General features: G+C 36.6%; 1 protein-coding gene across 1 annotated transcript; it reads left to right on the forward strand.

Annotated features, from left to right (window-relative positions):
* Nucleotides 1-197: 197 nt before the first annotated feature.
* Nucleotides 198-14928, forward strand: st7l (suppression of tumorigenicity 7 like). Its single transcript, XM_079883961.1, is given in 16 exon segments — nt 198-425; nt 3961-4043; nt 4141-4300; nt 4393-4447; nt 4540-4655; nt 4755-4833; nt 6770-6858; nt 6861-6943; nt 6945-7040; nt 8375-8489; nt 8583-8655; nt 8804-8906; nt 11129-11279; nt 11422-11514; nt 11660-11799; nt 14727-14928. Coding segments are annotated over 16 exon segments (1701 nt in total). The 5' UTR covers nt 198-256; the 3' UTR covers nt 14823-14928.
* Nucleotides 14929-19430: the final 4502 nt, after the last annotated feature.

The following is a 19430-nucleotide window of genomic DNA, read 5'->3' on the forward strand; positions in this document are numbered from 1 at the left end:
ACATATTGCTAAAATACTAATAGTATGTTAACATGCTCTTCTTAACACATCCCATGTCACTATTTACTTAAAAAGTGATAAAAACAGTATATACTGCGCGTTAAGATAGCATCCATTATGTATTTGCATTAAGTTTTACATCAACAGTGGGTATAAAACAATCAACAGGAGCTGCGCCATCTGGTGGAGAGCATCGCTACAGCGCTCTCTCCTCCAGTATCCCACAATTCTAATGTTTACGGCTCGTCGGTGAAAGATGGCGGACAGCAGTGGCAGTAATCCTCAATCACCCGGTTTCACGGAGAAATTAAAATCGTGGCTCTGCTGGTCGTGGACGTACATATGTGCGCTTTGGTTCGCCATGGTCCTGACGATGGTTTACGTGCTGAGGAGCCCTCTGAAGCTGCAGGAGACCGTCAACGCAGGTGTGTGTGTTTATGATCAGCTGTGTGCATGTTTACAGCTCAACACAGGGTACATTTCTGTTCACTGAAGGAGAAGTTCACACAGATATGAATATTCAAACGTTATTTCTCTCATCCCCACGCAAACCCATACGGCTTTCTATTTCTGTGCAATATAAAAGCAGGGATTTTGAAGTCGGTGTTTTCCATGCAATGTCAATGAATGGTGACTGAAGATGTCAAGCGTCCAAAAGGACTAAAAATGACCATTAAGTATTATAACAATATGATTCGTGCATAATTATAATTTATTTGAAGTCATACTGTAGCAGTGTGAGAGAAACAGACCTGGGTTTAAGTCAGTGTTGTGTTAAGAACTTTAGTTAAAAGCAGCTGTCAAATGCAAGTCTAGAAGTATATGCCATCATCTCAGTTTCAAATTGTATTAGCTAAAGACTTAAATAAAATGCCATTATAATTTTCACATTTTGTTATGCATATTAATATATTATATACATTTTTGCACAGTACAGTGTGCGTGTGATGTTTGACTAATAGCAATATTCAGAGGAGGAATTTGTCAACACTACCATGACATAAACAGAATGTAAATATTTTTATGCAAGATATGGGTTAGGTATAATCTTTTTTTAATTTTTTTTACTAAAGATGTTTTTAAAAAGTTGTACGCAAATAATCAAGTAATTTGTGGCCATGTATTATGAGTTGTGTTCATAGATTTATTATATATTTATAATCAACTAAACAAAAATTGTTTCTGTTTACTGTGACTTTAAGTGTTTTTTCATGTTTCATTTAAGATCATAGAATTTATAAACAGAGGTTGACTTCATATAAGTCTAGAAAATGATGTATGTTTTATACATTGATGTCAGTCTAACACAAATGAAACTACTCCAGCATCTCAGTTTCAAATGACATCAGCTAAGGGTTTAAATAAAGTTAAAATTTCGAAATGTTGCTATTGTTATGAATATCTACATATACTAGTGCTGTCAAATCGATTAATCACGATTAATCGCATCTTTAACATAAAAGTTACACTTTTTAATTTCACATTTTGTATATTTAGTACAAAAATACAAAATGTGACATTAAAAAGTGTATAAATCACTCGTTTTTATACAGGTAAAGTTACAGCGGGACACTAAATTTATCTTGCCTCCCCTGAGCCCATTGACTTAAAACAGACCCTCTAAAGCGTGCGGTGGGTTTGGTGGGGGGTAATTTGGAGGAAAGTCACGTGAGAGGAGGCAATGCCTCCATCATGCTATGATTGGCTATGATTGGCTATGATTGATACAGCTTTCCTGTAGCTCAAACAGTAGAGCGTTGGCGCATGCAACACCAAGGTCATGGGTTCGATTCCCAGGGAAAGCGAGAACTGTAAAGAATGTCAATGTGTACCTTGAAATTCAATGTAAGTCGCTTTGGATAAAAGCATCTGCCAAATGCATAAATGTAAATGATTTGTTCACATGATAAATCCCGCCTCTTGATTTTTTGCTTTTGTGCACGTTCCGCGTCTGCGAATATTATATTATATATATATATATATATATATATATATATATATATATATATATATATATATATATTAGGGCTGTCAAACGATTAATCGCGATTAATCGCATCCAAATAAAAGTTTGTTTTTACATAATGTATGTGTGTGTATGGAGTATAATTATTTTCTATATATAAATACACACACATGCATATATATTTAAGAAAAATTTGTTATTTCTATATAAAATATTTATATATAATATAAATTATATATAATATATATATATATACACAGTATATACATGCAAATATTTCTTAAATATATACATGCATGTGTGTGTATTTATATATAGAAAATAATTATACACCGTACACACACATATATTATGTAAAAACAAACTTTTATTTTGGATGCGATTAATCGTTTGACAGCCCTAATATATATATATATATATATATATATATATATATATATATATATATTAGTGCTGCCAACGTTAATGCGTTAACACATGCGATAAAATGTTTTCAGTTTAAAAATAAACATTTAAAAATATTTCATACAATTAACGCAGCATCCGTTTTTTCTGTTATCCTTTTGCTAGTTACATTATATGATTACGCTCTTCTTCATGCCAATGCTTTTAAACCATTCTTGCTCGATAAGACAAAAGAGAACGCGCTTTTTGTAAATGTCTATGACACACAGAAAGACGTCTCGAAAACGCCACCCCGATATTGATTCTCGTTTTATTTCTTCTTTTGTCCCAAAGTCTGCTTGCCATGATCCATAATGTTTGAACGAAACAACAACACCGTGAGCGTGCCGCTAAACATTACGTAGTTGTCCACATCTGTCGCCATGGTTACTATGGTAGTACTAGCGGAAACCAGGGATAACGCGGATATTACGTCATTGACAGGCGACAAGTGAACAGGGACGGGCACTGTTTAAAATTGTGAATTTCTCTGAATTTACAAATTCTTGGAAACATTTAGGAAAATGTAAGTACATAATTGAAAGAAATATATAACACTGCAAGTGGTTTTTGGATATTTTGATACAAAATTCTTACATATTGTACCTTTAATGAGTTAAATAAAGTCATAAATTACCATAAAGAGTTGTGAGAGAATGACCTGCATCATTGTCAGCAGCGGCTGGTCTTAAAGTGACAGCAGCCACTAATGCTGCCTGACATTAATGTTAATCAAAGAACAAAGGTAACTGAGAATAAGGATTAATCTATGTTTAAATTATAATTGATGCAGTGCAGACTTTGATAACTTTATTCAGTTTCTGTATATTTCACAGGGCACAGGTAAATATGACATGTATTATGGGTTTATGTGAGGATTGTTTTAAGTTGTTATATTTTTTGAAGCCTAATACATTTTAAAAAATGTATAGCTTTTAAGTACACTGTAATTTTGAATGGCTATAATTAATGAATTATAATTTGAATAAATGAATACATGGAGATTTAATTTTTTTTTTAAATATTTAAAATATACTGTCTTAATTTGGAAATTAACTGTGAAATTATTACATTACAAAATATATAAAAAATGTACAATGAAAATGTGTGCGATTAATCGTGATTAATCACAGAAAAAAAGTTTGATTAATCAAGTAAAATTTTTAATCGATTGACCGCATATATATATATATATATATATATATACATGCATTACTTTAATGTATATATGTTCATATATTTCAATAGTGCAATGTGAATGTGATGTTTGAGTAGAAGCATTATTTAGCGGTTTATTTTAATATTAATTTAACATTTAATAATTTTATAACCATCATTTTATGCAAGATATGTGTTAAGTTTAACTTTTTGAATACTTTTTTCTACGTTAAAAAAATAGAAGTTGTAAGCAAATAAGTCATTTGTGGCCATGTTTTATAAGAGTTGTGTTGGTACATGTATAATAAAAATAGTTAAAAATTGTTAAAAAAAAGTTGTTATATAAAACAGTCATAATTTCTGTTTCATTATCTTGTGTAATTCATCCACAGCCTCTGTGTTTTTAAACACTCTTACACCTAAATTCTACGTTGCGCTCACGGGAACCTCCTCGCTCATTTCGGGCCTTATATTGGTGAGTCTTTTATCTATTGGTTGTAAACTAATTATGCTAGATAACAAACTTCAGTTTCAAAGCTTTGTGAACACACACTCGCTCGTTTGTCCTACAGATATTCGAGTGGTGGTACTTCAGAAAGTACGGCACTTCGTTCATCGAGCAGGTTTCTGTCAGCCACTTGCGCCCTCTACTGGGAGGAGTGGAGAACAGCAGCTCCGCGGGACTCTTCTCTTCAGTAAACGGCGATACAGAGCAGAGAAGCAACGTTGCAGGTTTTATTTTAAGTTATTAGCTACTGGTTATCTTTCCAAACATTTCAAGTAAATGTAGTAATGTTTGAGCTATTGTGTTATTTTTCTTTCAGAATGTAAAGTGTGGAGGAACCCACTGAACTTATTCAGAGGTGCAGAGTACAGCAGGTATATTTCTTAAATGCTGTCAGTTAATTGCCTTAATTTATGAGCTTTTAAATAAATGACTAAACATTATATTCATGATCCTTCCATTCCAGGTACACTTGGGTGACGGGTAAAGAGCCCCTGACATATTACGACATGAATTTATCAGCACAAGATCATCAGACCTTCTTCTTGGGAGACACTCAGCAGCTTAGACCAGAAGACTCTGGTTAGTCTCACGCGCTTGTACTTAAAAAAAACAAAAAGTGCCTAGATTTAATCAGAACTGCCGTTTAATCATGGCTGTTATCTGTTGTTTGTTGCGCAGTAATGCAGAAGGCCTGGAGGGAGAGGAACCCGCAGGCACGTATTCGAGCAGCTTACCAGGCTATTGAAATGAACCGCGAGTGAGTTGAATTCAATTTAACATCTTCGGACGTGATTCATCCAGTAAGAGATTTTAGAGCTGTAATGGGATATATTATAAAAAGCAATAAAAAAACATGAACTAGGGATGCACAATATGTTGGTACCATTTTGATTATTCCTCTTTGATTTTATCGTATTGGTCAGTATTGGATATTTAATGCTCATTTTATCACTTAAAGGTAATCTTTAATAATAATTTAATAACACTGTTAAAAGTGATCTTTAGCAAATATCTAAATGAATACTCATTTTTCACACTGTGCATTATAAAGTGTCTTAAATTCACTTGTATTTTATTATAAGTTTAATTTATTTAAATGTAAAAATTATACATTTATTTAGTATGTATATATAAATGATATGGAATTTTAATGTAAGCCATGTACACTGGTGGTCAAAAGTTTGGAATAATTAAGGTTAATGTTTTTAAAAGCAATTTTAATGTTTTTGAAATTTAAATTCATTTATTTGATAAAAAATAAAAAAAATACAGTAAAAACAGTAGTATTGTGAAATATTATTAACTGGTAGAAGTTCCCCTATGCACCTGCTGCTTAATACATCCGAGTTGATTTGACAGATGCCAGATCTTCTAATCATGATAATTGATATTTGGTTAATTTGGTTCTTCAAACGAATTTGCGGATTTGATCAAGATATATCTGGAATAAGTTGTCTGAGATTACTGCGCGTTCTTGTGTTCATTGGAAAGGACAGATATATCAACACTCGAAACCATGATCAGCAATGCAGCGATTGGCTGGCGGCAAGACAGCAACGTAATGACATCATATCAACATTCCTGGACCTTTATAAGGAAACTAGTTTGCTATATGATTCCCCATTATTTCCATTTTATTTCAGTGTTGTAATTAGCAATTCATTTCATTTGACCTGTGAATCAGATTTGTTAAGTAACATCATTTATTAAAGTTTCTTTTGGTCAAAAACAAAGTTCTAATGGCACAACTCCTGCGCTGCATCAAACCACTGACTTAATAGCTGCAAATTAATGCATGGCTTATGTGTGTAAGACTAAGTGTGTAATTAAATTCTTATCTAATTATTCCCTCACGAATAAATCTCGCAGTGAGTAAAACTGTCTCTGTATATTATGATAGACTACACCACATTATAATATTATTTTCAAATTAAATTTTATTATTATTATTATAAGATTAGAGTCAGAAGACTTCTCGCCCCCTATGAACACTATCACTTTGGAATAAAGGTCTCTAGTTTTCCACTAACCTGCTGCGCAGCAATAACCAGACAGACTCCAGACAAAGCCTCAAAGACAAATGAATATGCTTTAATCACGGAGGATCTCTGACTAATTTCACAGAGAATCCTCCTAACAAAAAGAGTTCAACAGTTTATATAGAAAAAGTGCATAACAAAGGTGACATGATCCATTGCATAGTTATTCTCTAATATGATTGGTTCTTGATATGTATAATTCTCTGTTACTAGGTAAAAGCAAATCTGGATTCCTTTACTTCAGCTTGCTAGGGTCATGAGGTTAAATATATATATTTAGTCTAGTTTTGTTTCCTCTTTTGTTGTATTCAGACACATATTCAGTGTTGGGAATATTTCGTTTTCAAAAGCATAGAAATGTTATTGTTATGATTAATTAAAAATGTCCTTCATATACATTTTAAAATAACTGAATTCTATGTGAATGTATTATAAATGTAATTCATTCCTGTGATGGTAGTGATGAATTTTCAGCATCATTACTTCAGTCTTCAGCATCACATGATCCTTCTAATATGGTAAAAAAAAAAAAAATCTGACACTGAAAAGCCAGTAATTAATTCCATGTTACAGTTCATACACAGGCAGACAAAAATTTGTGAACATGAAGTTTCCTTTTTCTAACTCTCCAGCGTATGATTCTGTTCATTGCAGATGTGCTGCAGCATATGTGCTCCTTGCCGAGGAGGAAGCCACAACCATCACAGAAGCTGAACGGCTATTCAAACAAGCCCTTAAAAGTGGTATGAGACTTTCACACTGTCACACATATGCACTCAGCATACAGTAACTCACGCTGTTGTTTTCCACCGTTGCGTTCACAGCCGGTAAAGACACCAATCTTGTGGTCTACATCAAGCGCAGACTGGCCATGTGTGCTAGAAAACTGGGTCGCATCAAAGAAGCTGTAAAGATGATGAGAGATGTGAGTGAAGCAATATAACACAAATAATGTTCAGGTCTGTATATTTGAATGATTATTCTAGTGCAGAATCTTGCCCCATAGATTATCATAGTAAGTGCTTTACTAGCACTGGTGGTGGTTGAGGAGAGACCCCTGATATGATTGTAAAGCGCTTTGGGTGTACAGTAGTACATATGAAAGCGCTATATAAATGCCTCATTCTATTCTATTCTATTCTTTACTGTAAATTTGATTCTTTTTGTTTGTTTGTTTTTTGACCTGAGGGATGAGTGAAAAAAAAAAAAATCTGTGGTAGTCAGCAACATATTCCTGTAACTTTAGTGCAGGTACATAAATTCACATTTAGTGCAGGATGTTGTCACATCCATTGAATATCTTCAGGGCTAATTCACATTTCTAAAACTTTTTGGAACATATTTTTAACTGTGAAAGAGGAACTTTAATTTACAACAAAGTATTTGAAAATATAAAATTATTGTATAATTTTTTTTTATTCATTTCATTCTTTATGTCTAATGCCTGCTACAGACTCTGTGATTTCTGCAATCCTATAAGATCATTACAAATCACACCGTACGACATGGATATAATAAACTTGGGTACGACAAATATGTAGACTGTACAATGATGACACCTATTGAATCGTAGGCTACAACGCAAGTTGGTATAGAAATGAGCAATTGGGTTTTTTATGTGCACTGAAAAAAAGAGAAGAATATGGCAATGGAAAAGATTGCAATTTGGCATGCCAATCTGGCAAATTGAGCTTTAGGTAAGTAGTTTTAGTTTTAGCGCCATGTCATGTTAATCAATACTCCATTTCATCTTGCTTTTTTATTGGCTAGTCAGTAGATGTAGGTCCTAGCAGCAAACTCACTATGAGATGTTCATGCTAAATTTCTGACACTGTCAGAAAATTATCGCAGGCTATCTTTGGTCTCAAGACCGTGACAAAGATCATCTTTGAACCTCTTTTACTGTACGACGTAGGACCATCGTTTAGGAGCCACGACCACAGAAACCTCACAGAAGAGAAACCACAGAAATTGCTCATCTTTCATCTTTGACAGCCCAAAATCGTACAATGTGCACCAGGCATAAAATATTGATGTTATAGTTATAAGTCATCAATGTAAGATGTCATCCATGTAACTCTAGAATATATTCTGTTATCATCAGAAAGTAATTTATGCTTAAAATTTTAAATACTTTTTTATGAATGTATTAGCCTTTACTTGAAATGTCTACTTGTGTCACTCGTAAGGACTTTTATTTTATTTTGTAAGTGGCATCTCATACTTCAATTATACTCTGTTTCCTGTATCCTTGGACAGTTAATGAAAGAATTTCCTTTACTGGGAATGTTAAACATTCACGAGAACCTTCTAGAAGCGTTATTAGAGCTGCAGGCCTACGCAGATGTACAAGCAGTCCTCGCAAAATATGATGGTGAGCTCATTCAGCTGTCACGTTACTGTACTCTTCAAACTGGACCAGAAAGTGATCAATGTTTCACTAACTATCTGATGTTTCCTCCTTCAGATATCAGCTTGCCAAAATCAGCTACTATATGCTACACATCTGCCTTACTGAAAGCCAGAGCAGTGTCAGATAAGTAAGTCTTCAGCAGTCTGGAAGTATGAAATGATGCAAACAATAGTCTTTTATGTCTAATAATGAACAGCATATAACCATATCATAGCATAGGTAATGTTTATGTATGATAGTTTGCTGAATGAATCTGAATGTGCGTCGTATGGCAGGTTTTCACCTGAGGCAGCGTCTAGACGAGGTCTCAGCACAGCAGAGATGAACGCAGTGGAGGCCATACACAGAGCTGTGGAGTTCAACCCACATGTACCAAAGGTTCGAAATATATATATTTAGATTTGCTTACCTCCAATTAAAAACAAAAAAAGGACCTTATTATAGTTTATATTGCAGATATTGAAGTTACTGGGCCACACATCAGCTTTATCTCACTGATATTCATGAGTGCAGGCATATTGTCATGGCCAGAAGGTGATGCTGTTGTAGTATTTACAGTGAAGCACATTGTAATCCTCTGCACTAAACTGAAACTTTTCTAACACGCATTGTTCACAGTTTTAACATTCAACATAATTGCAGGGGAGGTTGTCGAGCCAAGGCTGCCAAAAATAGATTTCCGTAAGCTGTGCTTGTGGTGAAAGTTATATCACCTTTGGTTTTTCTTTTTGCCCTTTAAAGATGTTTTGACCCCCATCATCTGTTTCTTTCTTTGTACCTGGCTTCAACTTGCCGCTTTCCAAAACACTAGATCCGACTTCAAAGTACACAACCTCTTCACACCCAAACACACAGTCTCAGACGAAAGGGTATTGTGCACCACAGACATGCTGTATCAGACTACAAAGAGCAGCTGTTTGAGATGGGCAGCAAATATAAACACACACACACACACACCTGGTATTTCAAATGCCAAATCTGGCCCTAAGGCAAAAATGAGCTAGAATTTGGGCAATGCAGTGATATTTTACACTGTTACACAAGCAATAAGGTACAAGAGAACGTGACTGTATTTACAATAAATTAATGAAAAATGGTCCTTCATATCTTTATTATGTAGGAACGGCTTCATAAAAGCAAAAAGGCACTTAATGACATGCTGAATGTCATGATCTTTTGTACTTTATTGCTTTATACGATTATTAAAATTATACGATTTTCTGGGAAAATATTTACTTTTTATAAAGTTGACAACATACACTATCATTGAAAATGTTGGGGTAGGTAAGATTTTTTTTAAAGTTTTTGAAATAAGTCTCTTATGCTCACCAAGGCTGCATTTATTTGATAAAAACAGTAATATTATGAAATATTATTACAATTTTAAAAATAGCTTTTCTATTTTAATAAATTCTAAAATTATTATTTGAATTAATTCCTGTGATGCAAAGCTGAATTTTCAGCATAATTACCGGTACTCCAGTCTTCAGTGTCACATGATCCTTCAGAAATCATTCTAATATGCTAATTGTGCTACTTAATGTTTTGTCAAAATTCAGATTTTTGAATAGAAAGTGTTATATGTCACTGTTGATCAATTTAATGTGTCCTTGCTGAATAAAAGTATTAATTTCTTTCAAAATAAAAATTTGCCCTTCGAACTTTTGAACAGTAGTGTATGTTTCTGACTATTACAGTGGGCAAAAGTGGTACTATTAGTATAATTCATACAAAAATTAGGCAGTTTAATTTGTTAAATGCATTCAATTATTGTTAAACACATTTCATTTATATCTAACACATTAACCGACATCCCAGAAATGTGCTAAATATAATGCATGATGTCATCCATCACTGGACACCCGCACCTCCCCTTTGCATGGCATCTCCAAGACCAATGTAGTGTGATGTCATCGCTCAGGGTCCGTACGGTCAAGTGAAAAAAGATACGAGACAGAGGCTTATGGGAGTTCAGCAGGGGCTTAAGAGGAACATCCACATGAAAGAGACCCATCACTGACACTTGATCCGCCATAAAAGACCGTGTTTGTGTGCGGGCATGTTGCGTAGGACAGCTGCCTGTCAAATGTGAGCATGATCATAAAGCTAAATTACCCATGTCTACGAAGCACATGTTTGTGTACATTCTGACACATCCACTGCGGTGATTTTACAGAAAGATATGTTGGGATATTTGTTTAAAATGCAGAATGTGTGCTTGACACATTGTAGAGAATCCGCCGAATCGAGTTGTAATGTACAATAATCACAGCCAGGGGCATTTGGGAAGGTTATCCTCTGGATAATACCATTTAATCCTGCTGTATTGCCCTCTACAACGCTCACCCTGGGGCCCGGAGCCGGGGACTGACTGCTCTCTCACACACATACACGCCACCAACATGTTATTTCTGTCAAAACTCTTAGAACTTAAAACTTATTAGATTGAGCTGGTCTCGCCATGAAAATAGCTATACAATAAATAATACCTTTTTTGTTGTTGTTGATGTTCATTTCACTAATGAGAGTGGCTTTTTGCTTTATGGTAATCAGAATTGGGGTAAATGTGTTTATTGTCCTTTCCTTGTGTGTCGTTGCAGTATTTATTAGAGATGAAGAGTCTGATTTTGCCACCTGAGCATATTTTGAAGAGGGGAGACAGTGAGGCGGTGGCGTACGCTTTCTTTCACCTGCAGCACTGGAAGCGGGCAGAGGGGGCGCTCAACCTGCTACACTGTACCTGGGAAGGCAGTGCGTACAGTGCACATCTTTTCTTTTTTACATTCTTGTATAATAGAAGATTACCATTCTCATTGACCATTAAGATGTTTGCTGTAAGACAAAACGTAAACGATCTCACCTGATGTCGGTCAACATCTTTTGGCTCTCGTAGCTTTCCGGATTATTCCGTACCCTCTGGAGAAGGGTCATCTCTTCTATCCTTACCCAGGATGCACAGAGACCGCAGACAGAGAGCTTCTGCCTTGTAAGGCTACACTCTGTTAATACCTGTATTTATATACAATTAGTAACTGTTAGCACAAGCATAGAGTGTGGAAATTATGAACAATAATGGGAAAATCGAGTATTTGTAGACATGTTTTAAGGATATGTCTTTCTTTTTCTTCCAGCGTTTCACGAGGTCTCAGTGTACCCAAAGAAAGAGCTTCCTTTCTTCATCCTCTTCACAGCGGGCCTTTGCTCCTTCTGTGCCATGTTGGCCATGCTCACACACCAGTTTCCAGAGCTCATGGGGGTCTTCGTCAAAGCAGTGAGTATCTGCACGCCTCAACAAACCCAAAAGTGTTTTGTTTTTGCCTTTACTCTCGTCCCTCTTTGCCCTTTAATATTTATTTATTTATTTTTTTGTTTAGAAGAGAAAGACACAATCACTGAACTTCCAAGATAAACATTTCATTGTGTTGCAATATTAGAATGAAGTCTCTGTCAATGGCACTCTAGACGGTATAAACCACGGCTCCTTATGAGACCAACAACTGTCTGTGATGTTGTATTAGTGGCAAAAATGTCGTCACCGCGTTTGGACGGTGTTTCGGGTTGAGCACGCGAGACCCCATTTCGCGTGGCGGTGTGCACAGCGTTTTTGTAACTTTGCGCGTGGCTCCGCTTTCGAAGATGCACGACTTCGAGGCGACTGTGTCCGAGCAGGTGCATCCGTATATACGTATATAAATATATATTTGTTGGACAACTGAAACACCTGGTTTTAGATCACAATAATTTATTAGTATGGAGTAAGGCCTCCTTTTATGTTCAATGCAACATCAATTCATCTTGGCACTGGCACGAGTGACCAAAGTTTTGGATCTAGCAGCCCAGCCATGAATATTGACTCTGTGGATCTCCTGATGAACAGTTTTGGTGGAAACAGGAGAGTCGAGGTGCACATTTAGTTCTGCAGTGAGTTGGACAGCTGTGGTTTTATGCTTTTTAGATACAATCCAGGTTAGTACCTGGACATTACTTTCAGACAGCTTCCTCTTGCGTTGACAGTTACTCCTGTTGGATGTGGTTGTCCTACGTGGTGGTATGCCGACATTATTCTGGAGACCATAGCTCTCGATACACCACAAAGACTTACTGTCTTGGTCACAGATGAGCCAGCGAGACGTGCACCAACAATTTGTCCTCTTTTGAGCTCTGATATGTCTCCCATTATGTCGTGTGGTTTGCAATATTTTATGTACAGCTGTGCTCTTGCTCAGCTAATTCAACCTTCACACTCTGGTCTTACTGATGGAATGTAAAATCAGTGAAGATCGGCAACCAGGCCACACATATATAGGTGTGAACCCTCCAACACTATATTGGCCAGTGTTTCATTTTCATTATCCAACCCCTGTATATCCACAAGACTTCAATCAATAGCTTATGTACGGTCCTCAGCTTCAAGCAAGTCAATGAAATAGGGTGAAAAATGGATAAGATAAATTAAGGAGCAGAAGTGAAGACGAGCATGCGTTTAAGTTGTTTGTACGCCATCCCTTAAGTCCTTCCAATGGCCAGGATGCGCATTTGGTGGCGGTGCATTCTTCTCTTATCATTGTTTACATTCATCTGTGGTAATTAATAGCGAGTGATTGATTTCAGAACACACTTGAGTTGTTGCGCTAGGCCTCACCTCCGAGATGCATTCAAATTCGCTCTAGTTTCCGTTATACTCCCTTATTTGCCCGCGCGCACACATGCATGCTTTGTTCCCCGTCCACTCCAAACATCTTGTTCTCCTTGGGGAACATTACCCTAATTTTTAATTGCAATAAATTCCTGAATGTGACGACATGCAGCCTCAATGGCCTTTCTCTTTTTATCAACCTCGTTTGTCATCTTACAACACATATTTACGTTAGCACTATCTATTTCCTGGATCTGCGTTAAAATGGATGATACCCCTCCAGCTTCCACTCGGCCCAGTTTTCCTCCCTATCCGACGCGCGGCCCCAGGCTTCCTTTCCCATATTCCGTCATAAACATCTGTTCATCCGTGAAATGTATCGCTTCATAAACACATTAGGGGCTTGTTTATGGTGGATAGAACTGTGGAGGTTTCAGTGTTTTTCAAAGGAAAAACTTTACAGTCTTAAAGTTGGTTGCCATCCAGAGATTTTTTTTTTTCTCCTCTTGTTTGTGTCTGTCTGGACCTCCATGTAGTATCCCAGAAGGATAAGCTCTATCATACTTACATCTAGCACTTCAGGCACTTTAAAGGCAACTTTCTGACAGCTTGTGGCTCATACACTCAGATAGTCCATGAATGAGGCCGACAACACAAGAAACGTGTGCAAAAGCACTACTACTTTTTTAGTTTCAGGTTGTACAGGTGTTTCTCATGGACCTCTTGTCTCATGTCAACATCATTTCTCATCGGCCATGATCACGTTTCAGTTTAGGGTTAAAATTCACAGTTGACCGCTGTCATTTTTGTTGTGTTTATTCTGTTATTGAGAGGAAGGCATGCAGCACATTTACATATTAAAAAAGTCGCTCTCCGCAGTACGTACGGCGTCAGTATGTTCATTAATAGTGTATCGCCGCAAAGGTGTTTCCATTGAAAAAAAACTTCACCGTGAGTTTATCTCGGGGCCTTGAATCATGTTTAGTCTCCTGTGCGTTATGTGTACACTAGCAATATTTTGCTGGCTGCAGATTATTTAATGGCCACCGGTGTCGCTAATAACAAATAAAAGTAAATCTGAATGTATACAGTTATAGGTCTGAATATATAAATGTAAATCTGAATATATACTGTTATACTATAGGTCTGAATATATAAATGTAAATCTGAATATATACTGTTATACTATAGGTCTGAATATATAAATGTAAATCTGAATATATACAGACAGATATAGGTCTGAATATATATAAATGTAAATATGAATATAGTTATAGGTCTGAAAAGATAGATACAAATCTAAATATATAGATTTAAATAATGAATATGTAAATGTAGAAAAAGAATACATATAATGAATGTGTATGAATGCATTTACACTTTCCACCTAAATATTTGGTACTTTATTGGCATTCATTACATCCATTTGCTTTAGAAATGTAAACATTTTTTCTTAAATATCTTGCTCGAAGATGTGTGTGGTTATTAGTAAGTTCTTTGTAAATGCCACGTCACACGTCTTGACTGTTTTCTCTCCTCTCTCTCTCTCTCTCTCTCTGCAGTTCTTCAGCACCCTCTTTGCACCACTGGGCTTTTTTGCAGACAAGATGGAGAGTTTTATGCCCTCCTGCCTGTGGCATCAACTTGCAAATGTCTGACGTACACCAATTCATACATACTTGCACTCAGAAACACTACTGTACATGTAATATGTGTAAGGTCCCCAACTGTACTGACAATAAAAATGTTTTGGCTCTTTGACACACTTCTCTTTTGCTACGGTATTTGTTGTCATCTGACATTATTGTGTACATGTTGACTAAACGCCCGTCTCTCAACCTCTATGCCGTGACTGCCTCTAATCCCACATAAATATGCCTGCTATGGCCACGGGGCAGGTCGCCACAGTTATATAGTGCTGATGCAATCACTGAGGAAAGAGACCGGCCTTGAATAGATCTTATTCAAGGCAGCGCCATCTTTGATTTTTAACTGGAATGAAAGCAAGGCTGTAAGGGATAGACATACACCTCTTCAGTGGGTTGTACTATTATTTAATGTGCTTTTGTAAGGTTCTGCTAACGAAACACTGCAAAAAGGTCTATAAAAATCTAAACGTCAGTAGACAAAAAACTCCAGACTACATGAGTTGTGTAAAAATATAAATGATCTAGGAGCACTTTACAGCGAATGCCGTTGAAAACATGTTAAGTCTATCCCTCACAGCCTCGCTTTCATACCTGTCATGACGCTGCTCTGAATACTGAAGGTTTGGCAGTAAATCATGTGTCTGTTTTTAGAAGATCTCGCAACACAAAGTTCACATCCACAGCATGAGGGTGAGTTGGTTACACATTTGAAACAGTATGTTCACACAAAATACTAGTCTTTCTTATAGAATGAAGGCTTGAGATTGTATTTAAGACATTAGAAAAAACTGTCAGGGATTGCGGTTATGGTCATAAATGTCACTCAGTTTGTGATGATGTGCTGTTCTACAAATGAGGCAGATCTGGGTAATGGTTGATGAATATGTCTGACAAAATATGGTTACACATCTTTACATAAATGTCAAGCAGAAAATACTTAAGATGTACCAACAAAATATGAAATGCTTTATAAACATGGGTGGCAGATTTCAAAAGACAAGTATAAGTATATCATTGTACAAAAAACATAAGAAATTCAGTTTTTATTTAACTTTTCTAACTTTCAAGAGGGCTTTGCAGAGATATGCAAAATCATAATTAAATGTAACAATATTTTATGCAAAAATTATAGTATTTGGATTCCAAAATACTGTTTTTACTAACGTTTGGTACAACGTTTGTTGTGGTACAACCAAAAATGAATTTTTTAAAATAATTTTATAAACATTATTCTATGGCTACCATATTCTTCAAAATATATTATTTTGTGTTTAGCAGAAGAAAGGAATTCATACAGGTTTGGAACAGCTTGAGGGTGGGTAAATGATGACGGAATTTTCATTTTTGGGTGAACTATCACTTTAATAAAGGTAGATTGGCGGGCTTTTAGAAATTACGTTCCGAGCAGAGCCAGAGGCTTATGAATGGCGCACGCGGGAGGCAGGGCAGTAAAACATCCCCATGAAATAAATACCATTATCTAATTTGTACGCAAGGTGCTAAATTTGTCTCACATACACCTTATTTTTAACGTAAGAGCAGGCGCGGGCGTTTTTAACTAGAACAAACTTGAATGTGTTCACAAACTTCCGGTTTGAGCCGAGTCCAGTTATTTTACCTGTACAAAAACAGTTAATGTGCTGCTGATGTTGCAAACTGGTACTTGTTATAATATTATTTTAATTATCTTAATCATAAAGACACTGGTTTGTAGAGAAAATAGTTGTATGTTTTTATTGCACCTTTAAATTCTTCTGTTATTCTAGTTATTAATTTAGCAGCTAATGAATAGCAAGGTCTCGCACATTTACAGGAAATAGTTTACTTGCGCATTAAAGAATTAGGTGAACATAAATGTTCATGGTATTTCTGTAAGTTATATAGGATAGTTGTAGGCGATAAAAGATTGAACAATTTTAAATAAGCAAAGTTTACAAAAACAAGAAGAGAAATATAATAGGTGGTTAAATGGCAGCAAATAGGGTTGTACAGGTGGGTCTGGATTTGGTCAGGTGCAAATAGTGAACTCTTTTCTGTTTGACTGTTACAGTTTCTCAGTGTCATTATTCAGGTGTAAATTATTATCCAGACCACTGAAGTAGCAGCTAACCGTTTTGTCACGTTAAATTTGAGCCTTAATCTCCATAGATTGAAGGGCAAGAAGTTCCTCTGATGTGCGAGGATTATTTATGGGTGCTTGGCTAACTGTTATCTCCATGTTTCCATATGCCACTTTGAGTTTTGTAAATAGTGTCTTTTCAGATTGTTTTTTCCCTTCTGTATATGTAGCTACTGTAAATAGTCAACATCACTAAGTGGGGTTTACCAACCTGTAAATAAACACTCTTCTCTGCCGGTTCCTGACCCGCTCTGAGCACTTCCACCTCGTCTGATGTGGGGACAGAGTGTTCTAAACCGGGATTCATAGTTTTCGTAATTAATATTTTCTCAATTTGGAATGGAATACTAGCATAATGCTTGTACAGTATACACTTAATATGACATGAACATATGAAACAATAATTATAATGCAGTTGTGATATACTTTTTCATTATTTTTTTGTCATTTACAAAGTTTCTTAAAGTCATATGTATAGTATTATACCTAAGATGGCTGCTAAAGTTACAAAGCATTGTTCAAAATTCTTTCCCAGGTTTCGCTCCAGTGATCTAGCACAGCTATGATCTCAACATATTTGGCATGGACATGGATGTTCACAGCTACATATGAGACGAAAGCATGGTGTCTGATCATCAAACGTCCCGCCACCACCTGTTTTCTTTGGCAGTCGCCCATACAACGGTCAGACGGGGTTGTGCAGGGTCAAGAATAAAGCTTCATAAGGTACTGAATGTAGAATAGAAAAGAGCCACAAAGACTGGCAGTGTGACGCACGGCCACTGTAGATCTCATCCCACACAGGAGAATGCTTATTCAGTCATATATTTGGAAACAAATGCTGCTTAAAGAAGGTAACGTCTCAGGAAAACATCCTGGCGAATGCCTGTGACGGATGAGAATATGTTTCGCTTGATACCATCACAGGCACGTTTATTGTGTGCTGACAGAGCTGGTGCCCTACAGCTGGATTAAGTACATTTGGCGCTCTCCAGGGGTCTGGATTTGTTCAGGTTGGCAGTTTACTGCAGGCTTAAGCCACAGAGTGTAACAAAACCTAGTGACAACCAAGCAAATAATATTTACAGCAAATACTGTCCCATGAGATCCTATACAAATGTTTGCATTGTTAATTTAAAGCTGTGTGTATTACAAGGTATCATGCCACTCTTAGAAATTGATCTTGCCTTAGGGTTAAGGGTTTGGTTAATGCCTTACAAAGCACTAAGTAGTAAACTAAACCATGTAACTCGTCCCACACTATTTGGGTGATGGACTTGACTGATACCTCAAATTATGTGGTATGTTGAATTGATGGCAAATTCGTATGAATTTTTATGATCTCATTCGTACATTTTCATATGATCTGCTCACGTCCCACTGGTGGTGGGGTCAGTGCCGGTCTCGAGTCCCACGGAGGAGCTCCGGGAGGATAAAAGGAGTGAAGACAGTGAATGATGAGAGAGGAAACGCTTATGTTGTGTTTTATTATGTTTATATGCAGCAGTCCTTGAGGGGCTGCCGCTTTACTTTAGTTTTGTTTGTTTACTTTTGGATTCAGATTTATGTTTAATGTTTGCCGGTTCCTGCCTCTTCCTTCCCTGAACACAAACCTTGCTACAGTTTTTTTTGTATGATTCAAACTGTACAAATTCGCTACCATTTCACCAAAGTGTAAAATAATAACATTTTCTCATGAGATCAGGTTAGCCTTATCTATGGACTAGAGCAGGGGTGCCCAATCCTGCTCCTGGCGATCGACTGTCCTGCACAGTTCATCTCCAACCCTAATCAAACACACCTGCCTTTAATTTTCAAGTGATCCTGACGTGCTCTGAAGACCTTAATTGGTTGCTTCAGGTGTGTTTGATTAGGGTTGGAGATGAACTGTGCAGGACAGTCGATCGCCAGGAGCAGGATTGGGCACCCCTGGACTAGAGTATTATACATATGGGTGGGCCAGTAAGCAATCACCTAGCAACTGCATAGCAACACCCTGACAACCACCCACAGCAACCTAGTATATGCACAAGGTGTTCTTGTTGCTATGTGGGCGTAGGTGTGGTCAGGATGGGTGACAGACCGTTGTAATGTGGTTGCTAATGTGTTTTGGGTAATTGCTAGACCGTTGCTATCTCGTTGTTAAAGCATTCTAGGTGGTTGCTAGAATACTGCTATTTGGTTCCTGCAATTGCATAGCAACGTATCAACCTATATACACACAGAGATTCTGATAGGGTGTTCTAGGTGGATGCTAGAACATTACTATGATGTTCTGGGTGGTTGTCAGAGCATTACTATGTGGCTGCATTGTTATACTGTTGCTAAGGTGTTCTGGGTGGTTGCTAGTATTGCTATTCGGTTGCTAGGATTTTCTGGGTTGTTGCTAAGGTGTTGCTCCCACATCTCTTCATGGATCTCACCATAGATATGTATACGTAAATTCCACATACACGCCAGCCATCTTGGAACTGTCAGCGTGTTATGTATTAACTCAA

The sequence above is a fragment of the Squalius cephalus genome (genome assembly GCF_949319135.1).
Source record: "Squalius cephalus genome assembly, chromosome: 10".
NCBI classification, from domain to species: domain Eukaryota; kingdom Metazoa; phylum Chordata; class Actinopteri; order Cypriniformes; family Leuciscidae; genus Squalius; species Squalius cephalus.